Source organism: Nematolebias whitei, chromosome 8, assembly GCF_014905685.2.
Source record: "Nematolebias whitei isolate Nwh7 chromosome 8, NemWhi1, whole genome shotgun sequence".
Taxonomy (NCBI): domain Eukaryota; kingdom Metazoa; phylum Chordata; class Actinopteri; order Cyprinodontiformes; family Rivulidae; genus Nematolebias; species Nematolebias whitei.
This window is the reverse complement of record NC_056505.1, coordinates 7,289,325-7,300,911: the sequence shown is the minus strand read 5'-3', so window position 1 is coordinate 7,300,911 and position 11,587 is coordinate 7,289,325. Positions and strand designations below refer to the sequence as shown.

The following is an 11,587-nucleotide window of genomic DNA, read 5'->3' as shown; positions in this document are numbered from 1 at the left end:
ATGGATGGATGGATGGATAAATGGATGCATGGATGGATAAATGGATTAATGGATGGATGGATAACTGGATGGATGGATGGATAAATGGATGGATGGATAAATGGATGGATGGATGGATGGATAAATGGACGGATGCAGTTCAACTGTGAATAACAGCAGCAACAACACACCTCTGATGCTAAAAAAACAAAAAACGTTGTCAAGAGCAATTTAATGATTTCGATGGAGCGATACATGAACGTCACCACCTTATTTATATTTCACTGAAGTCTCGTTTTTATGGTGTTCCCGTGAATAACACAAATAACAAGGTGTTCCTGCAGCAGACTTCACTTAGATCAGAAGTTTCTTCCAGAAAATAACAACGCTGGAACACAGAAGTTTCCACACTCAGCCCTTTTCTTCACATCAACCTTCTTAATTGGACACTGGGAGGACTTCAAACTGTAGCGCTAATCGTTGGTGTGAATCAGGCGCGTCAATCGTTCTGCTAATTTCCTGTTGGCTAATTAGAAAGCAGGTGCCCTGCAGCCCCACGCTCTTCATATAGAATGCAACTTAATTGGAAAGTCAGATCGGCTCTGCACTCCTGAGTGAGGAAAACCTTCAGGTCAGTGACAGGATGAATGTTCAGGGGGTGAAGGCAGGTGTGTGTGTGTGTGTGTGGGGGGGGGGGGGGGGGGGGCAGTATCAAGTCATCCTGTTTATAAATAACTGCTCTCGATATGCAAATCTGCCAGTTAGATCATTTACAGTACAGATACAGACAACATGGGATGCAGTTTCTCCTGTACTGTGGCAGAAAATTGTATTTTATTTAACCTGCAGCAACTATTACATCGTTTTTTGTATTTGTGCAAAGCAAAAAACTATAATTTATGAACTACTTTAAAAGAAGAATAAAAAGTCCTACTTGAAACTTTTAAAAAATGCACTGAAGATGAATGATCTGAAAGTTGCTTTCTATGTGTTTAGCATAAAAGGTGCTTGTTAAGTGAACTAAAATCCATTTAATTAGGGCTTTAAAAAGCAAAGAGTTGACGACGAAGCACTTTCAGAATTTACAGTAAATCACGTACGGTTCAAACGCAGCAGCATCGCTCTGAAACTTGTAATTCCAAACAACAAATAAAGTCATTTATTAACCAAAGCTGTTCAGATCTGAGGGCAAACGTAACATTTGAACCTCACATTTACGTTTTAGCTGCTAATCGTCTCATTCTGTCGCCGTACTTTCATCAGATGTGGGGCACTAATGTGAACCAGAGGTTAAACGTTCTACAAACAGTCACACACCTGTTCTTGTTTCTCTCTGCTTTACAATCTCCGCAAAGCCAAAGCATTTTGGACAGTTGTCTGGCAGCTGCACAAAATCAATTCCTGAGATAAATCGATTGATGGTGAAAGTTAAATCAACTCCTCGTTCAGGGCGGATGTGTGAAGGTGTCTTGCTCCGGTCCAACATAGTGATTCCGTCTGACACATCTGACTTTGTCCAAAGTGCCAGTTTTGTTTAGCTGAAAATGGCTTCATGATGGAAGTCGAGGGTGTAATTTATTTCTGATTAACTCTGACTCACACCAACCTTAATTACACTCATTCATTCTTTACTCAACTTATTGGAATTATGTTAGAGAGAATAATAAATTGTATTTTTTATGCTAAATCATGATCTATGGATGGATTCATCAGCATGTGAGTGACCTGCTTTGACTGAGACCAAAACATATCAGTAACTATTGACCGACTTATAAAACACGGAAGCTTAAACAGACATGAACAAATACATTTACCATCATTGTGTTAACAATATTAGTTATATTTGAATATATTTGATCAGTTGACAACTGAATGATTAGTTCTTTATTCTGAAGTCACCAAGACCAGACGAAAAATAACAATAAAGACATAAAATATCCAAAGTTCGTTATTTTCATATTAATGGTTAATGTTTTCTTAAATTAAAAAAAATCGTAAGCTAAATTTGTGAATGGCTGCCAACTGTCACGTTGTGTTTGTTTACCTACGGAAACAGCTGAAGTGATGGAAAATAGGTCAACGATGGTCTTATCCACTGAAGAGCTGTTCAGGTTGGAGAAGTTCAACTTCTCTCACGCATCCCACCCCCACCCCGATCAACAACTGCCGGCACTAATGTAGCACTAAACTAGAGCGCAACACAGAGGTCCCCCCCCGCCCCGTGAGTGTCCTGCCAAGCCGAGAAGGGGTTCTCTGCAGACCAAAAGTGGGCGTTTCTGGAGAATAGGTGTTTGTAGAGGACAAACACTGATTGGCGGCTGTATCTGCTGCTCTTTAGTTAAGTTACATCAGCTCTATTTTAAAACTGAAGGTTTCTAAGAAACAGCGTTATATCTGCTGTCAAACACAAGAAGATTCTCTTTAGTGCTTGGGTTGTAGGCTGCACCTGACACAGGTCGGCTTCAGTCTGGTCTGGGTACAATGAAATATGAAGCGTCTGAAGCGAAACCTGCTTCTATTTGTCAAAAAGTCTGGTCTCAATTAAAGATCATGAGTCCTGTGACGAGATAATGGTCCAAAACAAACGCTAAAAACAAAATTTGCTTTTTAGAAGTTCTTCTATGAGATCTGATCTATGAAAGGAGCTGAAACATGGACTGACCCTTAACATGTGAGACAGCTGAGGAAGTGAACCAGTAAACAGCATACCTGCTCCAGTTGCAGAAATCTGACAGAACCTGACAATCACTCATCTGCAGTGACTGCAGGTTGAACAAGAACATGTGAAGTTAAAGGAAACATCCTTTGTCCCAAGGCCAGTTTAAGTATCATTAATATTTGGGTTACTTTATTTTTCTTTCTTTATGAATCGATTGTAACTATTTTCACATTTTTCAACAACCAAAACTGATTTTGTTTTTTAATGTAATGGCTAGGTATTAAGAAAAACAAACATTTAGCCCTCCCCACTTCCCATTTATGTTGCTCTTATTTTGAAATGTAATCGGAAGTTCTGTTAAGAGAGGTGGAAAGAGAAGTTATGGAGACGCCCCTATGTCGAACTGGTTAACACCATAAACATAATATGTCTGTGGTTAACACAAACGGCTTTTTTTTTCAGCCTTTTTTTTTATTGTCCAATCAGATGTGGCCTTCCAGACATGCCTGTTTTACTATCATCCAATCAGATGCGGCCCCCGGATCCGCCCATTTTTCTATCGTCCAATCGTGTGTAACTCTCCAGATACGCCCATTGTTTTATCATCCAATCAGATGTGACTCTCCAGATACACCCATTGTTTTATCGTCCAATCAGATGTGGCCTTCCAGACATGCCTGTTTCACTATCGTCCAATCAGATGCGGCCCCCGAATCCGCCCATTTTTCTATCGTCCAATCGTGTGTGACTCTCCAGATACGCCCATTGTTTTATCGTCCAATCAGATGGGGGCCTTCCAGACATGCCTGTTTTACTATCGTCCAATCAGATGTGGCCCCCAGATCCGCCCATTTTTCTATCGTCCAATCATGAGTGACTGTCCAGATATGCCCATTGTTTTATCGTCCAATCAGATGTGACTCTCCAGATACGCCTTCCGTATTTGTCTGCAGAGATACCTGCTTGGCCCAGCCAGGTCACCTGAAACGCTGCATGCTATGTGGAGAGTTGTTGTAGGTAACCAGGAAAACCTGGGGTGGACTTTTAGTGGTTTGAGTACTCTCCTGTTAATCAAGTGGAATGGATTCATTCATGAAAAAATAGAAAGAGCTGAGTGAACTAATATTTCATGGTAAATGTGAGGGGGCCCAAATGAGTATTTTTTAGATGTAAGGGGGACATATCCCCTTCATATGTAATTGTTGCCACGCCTCTGGATCCTGAAGACGTGTTTGTGATAAAACGTGTTTATTCAGCTCCGGTGTCGTCCATGACATTTGCAGTTTTTCACATTAATTCTGAATTTTTTTTTTTTTTTTTTTAATTTAAGCTTTTGGGCCTCCACCCTGACACCTCAACTCCTTTGGTCTTTAGCTTTAGCTTTCTAAAGGTCTTGGAGCTGCGGTGTTGGTGTTCTTCTAGCTACATGCTGTAACCCATCAGTTAGATAAAGCATTGTTTGGATCATTGGATCTCTTTTACCTTAGTTTCATAAATGCTCTTTCCCACTTATTCAGTCTATACATCACTTATTTTTGTATTCTTCTGTTTTTTTTTTTTCCACCTGGATGATTAGAACACAGATTCTCTACACATGATGTGTGAATACAGAAATAGACGTGACGTGATGTCTGTGCCGTGCTTCTTCACTTCACATTGACTTTTATTTCAGAAGGGGGTGGGAGGCAAGTCGAGGGTCCTCTCTAATTAATAGAAGGGCAGAGCAGCTGCCTCCTTCCCTGAACGTCCTGATAGCAGCCTGCTGTTTATATTAACTCCCAAAACCACTTGGCTGCTCACACGGAAAACCTATAACAGCCATATTTGGCCACACAGCTTTGACCAAGACCAGCGTGTGAGTCTGTGTGAGCATGTGCAGCAGCCTGCACAGACTTGTTATTCTAGAACAAGGTGCTGGAGGATCAAATCTGCCGTCTAGGTCAAAAGTTGCTTTTACTCTAAATTTAAGACTTTAAGCTATCTCTTTTCTTAACAAAGGTAATTACAGTAAATCGGATGGAATTTGCACGACTCAGGTTTTCTATCAGGATATTGTCTTTAATTCTTTAGAGCCAATTATTGTGTGAACGCTTATGAAGCATTCACACTGTGAGCCATTTTTCGTCCGTACGTTTTTCAGCGTCTTTCTCGTTCCACGATTTTTGTGCTATTTCAACAAATCACAAATCAAAACTTTAAGCTTGTCCAGGAGAAGGGTGCTATGAATTCTGGTATTGCTGCATCTTTAGCTTTTTGAGATATTTAGCCTTTTCTGCCATTTTTTTTCCCCTCATAGAAAATGAATTGAGCTCGTTTTACATCCTTCAAGTCTTTTTCTGCTCCTTTCACTTTCGTTCTGCTTCAGCTTCTTTCAGCTTCCTTCTGCTAATTTAAACTTTTTTCAGCTACTTTCAGTTAATTAAAGCTGTTTTTCAGCTGTTTTGTGCTCCTTTTAGATTCGTTCTGCAAGCTACAACATTTTTGTGCTTCTTCTATCTTATTTCTGTTCATTTCCGCTTATATCTGCTAGTTTCAGCTTTTTCTGCTATTTCTGCTACTAGTTCGGTATTTTTATGCTATTTTCAGCATTTTCAGCTCAATCCACATTTTTTTGCACTCAAACTTTTTCCAGCCTAATTCAGCAAGAATGCGCTCTCTCCACTTTCTTCTGGTAATTTAAGCTTCTTTCTGCTTTTTTAGCTACTACAGCTGTTTTTGCACATTTCTGCTTCTTTCATATAATTTCCACTTTTTCTGCTCATTTCTGCTTCTTTAAAACTAATTATTGGACACAATTGTCCACTTCTAGTATTTTAAGCTTCTTCCTGCCTTTGTGACTATACTTTTCAGCTACTTTTGAGCTATTTTTTTTTCTAATTTCAGTGTTTTTAGCTAATTTACTAATTTTTGTGCTCATTTCTGCTTCAGCAAATATGTGTTCTTTCTGCTTTTTTCTGCTAACTTAGGCTTGTTCTTTCATTTCAGCTACGTTTCAGTATGGTTTTAGCTCATTTCAGCATTCACACTGCATTTTCACAGGAAGTGCATTTTCTCCAAACTGCCTATATTACATAAAGTATTAGCTGTAGCTAATGAAACTACATCAAACAGTGCAGGTGTCATGACCTGTTTGTCCGTGTAGATTCAGTCTCTTGTCTTGATGTTCCTTGTGTTTTGTTTTGGATGCTTCATTGTTGATTCCCTGTTTCATCCATTATTCCCTCGGTGAGTCCGTTTCTTCCCCTTATTATAGTTTCAATCTGGTTTCTTTGTCCTAAAATAATAATAATTAAAATAATAAGGCTTTTATCTCTTATTTGGGAGAGTTTTTTTTCACAAGTTTAAAATCAGTTCTAGGAACGTGAATAATTTCTGTCAAACATTCACCAGAGGGTGAAGTGGGATGATGTTTTTTGCTGTGTGTGTGCACTTTACTGTTCCCAAACCATCCTGGGAACCACTCGACAGATTTTAATGAAACTGTCAAAGTAATCATCGAACATTAAATCTTTTGAGTCGCCCTAACTCAGAATGACCTCCACACTTTTTGACATAAACCAACACAAAAATTGGCTTAAAAACTTTATTACTTTACCAGACATTGAGCTAAATTTAGATGTAATAGTAGCTGAGAGTAATTCACAACACACATTTTGAGCATTAGGAAATTGTGCATAACTTAAGATAAGAAAACTTAGCATGAACCTCTGGGATGAAAGACGGTGAGCTACATTCTTTAAAGGAGTGCTAGACCTTTAAATTTACAAAAATGGGACTTGTTTTAATAAATATTATTTTCAAATGGAGGTAGTTTATGGGTGTCAGAATTTTTGCTAAAGGGTTTTATATGACCTGTTCCTTTATGACATTTCCCCCACATGTTCTAAAACTCTCCAATCACAAACTTTCTTTAAACTTTGTCCACTCCTTTTTTCTAATTCTCCCTTTTCTCTGCTTCATTAGGATCCCCACCGATGTGGACCCCCTGACAGTCTTTGCCTCCTTGTCACCCGAGGGCGTCCTCATCATCGAGGCTCGGCAGACGCCTCCATATTATCTTTTTAGCAGTGAAAGCTGTCAGGGAGGTGAAACGCAGGAAGTGGAGGCCCCCGAGGCCCAGGAGGCCCCTGTGGTCTGAACCAGTGGTCACCATCCTGAGTTCAACATGAAGTTTGTAGCCTTTCATCTTTTTCTTGTTGAAGTTTGGGGATTAAAATGTTTAACGTGAATCACCAGCATTTTTTTATTTTTTTAAACTTCCATGTTAAAGTTACACAAAAGCAGTCCTTCTAGAAACGCCTCTTCCTACCACCAACATGTAAAGTATAGTTACTATTAAGAAACTAAAAGGTCATTATTAGCAAGTAATGCAATATTTATTTTGTCATTTTTCATCCATAAAAAATAACAAATATACAAACAGTTGCTTAAGTCTGCAGTTTAGTTTAGCTTTTGTTGTAAATGAATCAAAAATGCAAAATAATCTCTAAACAAATGTACTACAAAAGCTGATTTATATCAAAATATTTCTGTATTACCATCTTAAAATTAAAACGTAGTATTTTGTACTATTAGTATTATGGGTATTGACATACAAAAAGTATTCATAATTAAAGGTAAACCATTTTAAGGTTCTTTTTGCAAACGACTGAATCAAGGGAGTGGTGGCACAGAGGTTAGAGAATGTGGGCCTGTGATCGGAAGATCGCTGGTTCAACTCCTGGTACCGAAAACATCAGAATGTGGGTGGGAAAGGTGAAGCACCCACACCTGCCTCCACCCTCCTGTGCTCCACTCTGGGCCCCTGAGCAAGGCGCTTATTTGCTGGCAGTTATTAACAGACTGTGCCTCTTTGAATCACATCGTCTCACTGTGGTTTGATTATTTATTAGCGGCGTCCTTAATGAGCCATGATGGTATAATCAGAAATTATAAATAGCCTAGCATACTGGTGATAATGTTTACAAAGGCAAAACTGGGGATGTGTTTAAATCAAGTCGTCTCATTTAGAGCATCGATTTTTATCAATAAAGCTCATTTAGTGGAACGTTAAATGATTTCTCTGAAATAACGAAGGTGCCTTTTGTTCATTTGTGGTCCTCGACTATTTAAACTTGTTTTTTAAATAATGGATCCAAAGGTTTAAAACCCGTGTGCTGTAAATATGTTTTAATCTGAAGTTCAACATCTTTTGCAATATGGGCTGCATTTTTTTAATTTATTTATGCATTTTAAGAAAAGATGATCGCATGGTTGCAAAATATTTGTGTTCTGTCTTATTTTCTGTTGATGTATTGAATAATGCAATAAAAATGTCTCGCCAACCTTTCACTGCGTCTTTAATTGTGTGAGTGTTTATGAAGCATTCTCACTATTCTCAACCTTTTTACTTCTGTTCCGGTACGTTTTCCGGCATCGTTCTCGTTCCAAAATTTTTGTGCTAGTTCAACAATTCATAAATCCAAAACGTTCAGCTCGTTCAGGACAGTCATGCTGACTTTTGTTATTGGTGCAACTTTAGCTTTTTTAAATATTTAGCCTTTTCTGTCACATTTTTCCTTGTAGAAAATTAATTGAGCACATTTTACATCCTTCAAGTCTTTAGATTTGTTTACAACCTTTTACTGCTCCTTTCACATTTTGTCCTGGTTCAGCTTCTTTCAGCTTCCTTGTGCAAATGTAAACTTTTTTCAGCTAATTTTAGCTCTTTTTTTTCAGCTGCTTTGTGCTCCATTCCGATTCTTTCTGTTAACAACATTTACTGTATGAGCTTCTAACTTCTTTCTACTAATTTCAGCTTGTTATGCTCCTTTCAGCTTATTTATGCAAGTTTCAGCTTTTTCTGCTATTTCAGCTAGTATTTAGCTGTTTATGCTAATTTTAGCTTTTTCAGCTAATTCCACATTTTTCGCACTGATTTCAACTTTTTCAGCCTATTTCAGCAATAATGTGCTCTTTCTGCTTCTTTCTTGTAATTTCAGCTTCTTAAGCTTCTTTTCAGCTTTTTTTTTTTTTTTTTGCAAATGTCTGCATTTTTCAGAAATGTTTCACTTTTTGTGCTCATTTCTGCTTCTATCAGCCTAATTTAATGCATTTGTGCTCTATTTCCTTCTGGTAATTTAAGCTTCTTTCTGCCTTTTCAGCTATTTTTTACTAATTTCAGCTTTTTAATCTAATTTACTCATTTTTGTACTCATTTCTGTTTATTTAAACCAAATTCAGCAAATGTGTTCTTTCTGCTTTCTTCTACTAACTTGTTCTTGTTCTTCCATTTCAGCTATTTCAGCATGTTTTCAGCTAATTTCGGCCGTTTTTTTGTCAAGTTCTTCAGCAATGAGCATTCACACTGAATGTTCACAGGAAATGCAGTTTCTCCAGTATTGGTTTTTGATTTTTTTCATCTTGCCACTCGCTGGCCTCGCTCCAGAGCCTGTGGTGTTGTTGTGGAACAGAAGGAACTGGGCGGCAGCTTTCAGCAGAGGGCTTAGAGCTGGCTGCAGGATGGACCCGACTCACTGAGGCACTCCAGCCAGAGCTTTTGAATGCGAGTGACAATATTGGGGCAGTTCCATTTTTCAAAAACAATGTAATCTTCTCTGTGTGCTGGGATGGATGGGATGGAGAGCGCGGATTTTCCAGTTTCCAGCTGGAGCTGCTCAGCTGGAAAGATAAAAGGACTTCCGTGGTTTTGGCTTTGCAAAGACTTGGTGATGTGTTACCCTGTCGTGAACTGCTGTATTTACTGCTATTACATTATATGAGTGGACTCCTCTTATGCTGTTGCTATGGTAACAGCCATATTGGAATCAAGCCTGTTTCTCCGTGGGCAAAGCTTTTTATGTAGAAGTGACAAAAATGCACAGCTGTGTAAACATATAGAGTCTGATTAAAGATGGAAACAGCTTGACAGGAAATCACTTCCTTTTATTTTTTCGAGTTAACAGTCATGTTCTCAAGGTTAATTGTGGATGTTAACTGTGATGATCACTTGATAAACCGTTGCAAATTTACTCATAATTAATACTTTATTCTGAGATTGGGAAGATCAACAGGATACACATTTTTACATGGTGTTGCTTTATTGGAGCTCTAATTACGGCACAGTTATAGTTACTGCAGCTGATTCTATGCATCAAAAGAACTGGTCGGAGGCGAGCGATGCAGGCGAATGTGCTTTTGTTTACTCTTTTGTAGCTTCTTGTTTTATGTCCATAGCCTGCAGCTCCTGGCTCTGGACATCACTTGGCGGGCTTGTGCCCAGCTCCTGCTCCTCAGGCTGGGTAAGTGCCTCACCTTCCTCCTCCTTCACCTGGATGTCTCCGTCATCCGTGATCGGTTCTTTCTGTTCCAGCTGGGTTGATGCACCCGGGCCTTCCAAGCTTTCCAGGGTTTTATGTTGCTCAAAAGATTTTTGCGGACTCTGTAAGTTTTCATCCTCTGCAGGCACTGGAGGATGTGGAGGATCGGTCTCCTCAGCTGATTTTTCTTGGGTCTCCTCATCTTCCTGCTCAAGCTGAGCTGTGCTGCTGCTCGGTTGGTCCTGGTCATCATGAACTTCTGGCTGGGAATCTTCCTCTTTATCTTCTATTTTTACTTCTTGTTCTCCATCCTCAGTCTCCACCTGTATTTATATATTATAAAACACCAACAAATAAAAAAACAGTTCCTTGCATCATTGTAATAGTAAAACTTTAAAGATTATACCTCCTGAATGAGACTGAATCTTTGGTGATTATCAATGACTATTAGAATATTAGTCCGTCAAATAAAAGATTTTATAAAATGTAAAAAAAAATGTCAAATTTGTGAATGAATAAAGGCAATTTTTGACCAATAAGAGCAGAACTTTATGGTGCCTAAAACATGATCAGAAAAATAAAAGATCTAAAAAGGCTCATAAGCTATCACAGAGTTTTTACATCTGACCATGGAAGGATTTTCATGTAGAATGATTAACCCCATTTTTATTGGCTGTGTTCTCTTGTCTGTTAGCAAAATATCTCATGAAACAGTGGACATATTTTGATGAAACAAAGTAATGACTGGCTGTGTGGGAGTTCCTGTGTTTCCTGCTGCTCTGAAGACACCAGATGGCGCCAACAGTTTCCACACCTGAGGATAATGTTCCTGATGAGACTCCAGGAGTGTAAGAGGCAGCAGATGATTCTCCTCCCGCTGGAAACCTGCCTCTGGTAGTAGTAGTAGTTTTAGTAATAGTAGTTTTAGTAATAGTAGTTTTATAGATTTAGTAGTAGTTTTATAGTTTTAGTAGAAGTAGTAGTAGTAGTTTTAGTATTAATAGTTTTAGTAATAGTAGTTTTATAGATTTAGTAGTAGTTTATAGTTTTAGTAGAAGTAGTAGTAGTAGTTTTAGTAATAGTAGTTTTAGTAATAGTAGTAGTTTTATAGTTTTAGTAGTATTAGTAGTAGTAATAGTTTTAGTAGTAGTAGTTTTATAGTTTTAGTAGTAGTAGTAGTAGTAGTAATAGTAGTTTTATAGTTTTAGTAGAAGTAGTAGTAGTAGTAGTAGTTTTAGTAATAGTAGTTGTAGTAATAGTAGTTTTAGTAATAGTAGTTGTAGTAATAGTAGTTTTAGTAATAGTAGTTGTAGTAATAGTAGTTTTAGTAATAGTAGTAGTTTTATAGTTTTAGTAGTAGTAATAGTAGTTTTAGTAGTAGTAATAGTAGTTTTATAGTTTTAGTAGTAGTAGTAGTAGTAGTAGTAGTAGTAGTGGTAGTAGTAGTAGTAGTAGTAGTGGTAGTAGTAGTAGAAGTAGTAGTAGTAGTAGTAGTTTTAGTAATAGTAGTAGTTTTAGTAATAGTAGTTGTAGTAATAGTAGTTTTAGTAATAGTAGTAGTTTTATAGTTTTAGTAGTAGTAATAGTAGTTTTAGTAGTAGTAATAGTAGTTTTATAGTTTTAGTAGTAGTAGTAGTTTTATAGTTTTAGT

At 37.9% G+C, this 11,587-nt stretch overlaps 2 protein-coding genes across 2 annotated transcripts in view; one reads left to right on the top strand and one right to left on the bottom strand.

Annotated features, from left to right (window-relative positions):
• The window catches only part of hspb8 (heat shock protein b8), a 19,553-nt gene extending 12,568 nt beyond the window's left edge, over nt 1-6,985 (top strand). Inside the window, exon 3 of the mRNA XM_037680205.1 lies at nt 6,602-6,985. Within this exon, the coding sequence (XP_037536133.1) occupies nt 6,602-6,776 (175 nt within the window). The 3' untranslated portion in view covers nt 6,777-6,985. The remainder of the gene's footprint in view (nt 1-6,601) is intronic.
• A 2,831-nt stretch (nt 6,986-9,816) lies between these two features.
• Nucleotides 9,817-11,587, bottom strand: part of si:dkey-1k23.3 (heat shock protein beta-1) — a 3,907-nt gene continuing 2,136 nt past the window's right edge. The window contains exon 4 of the mRNA XM_037680019.1: nt 9,817-10,259. Coding sequence (XP_037535947.1) covers nt 9,819-10,259 — 441 coding nt within the window. The 3' untranslated portion in view covers nt 9,817-9,818. The remainder of the gene's footprint in view (nt 10,260-11,587) is intronic.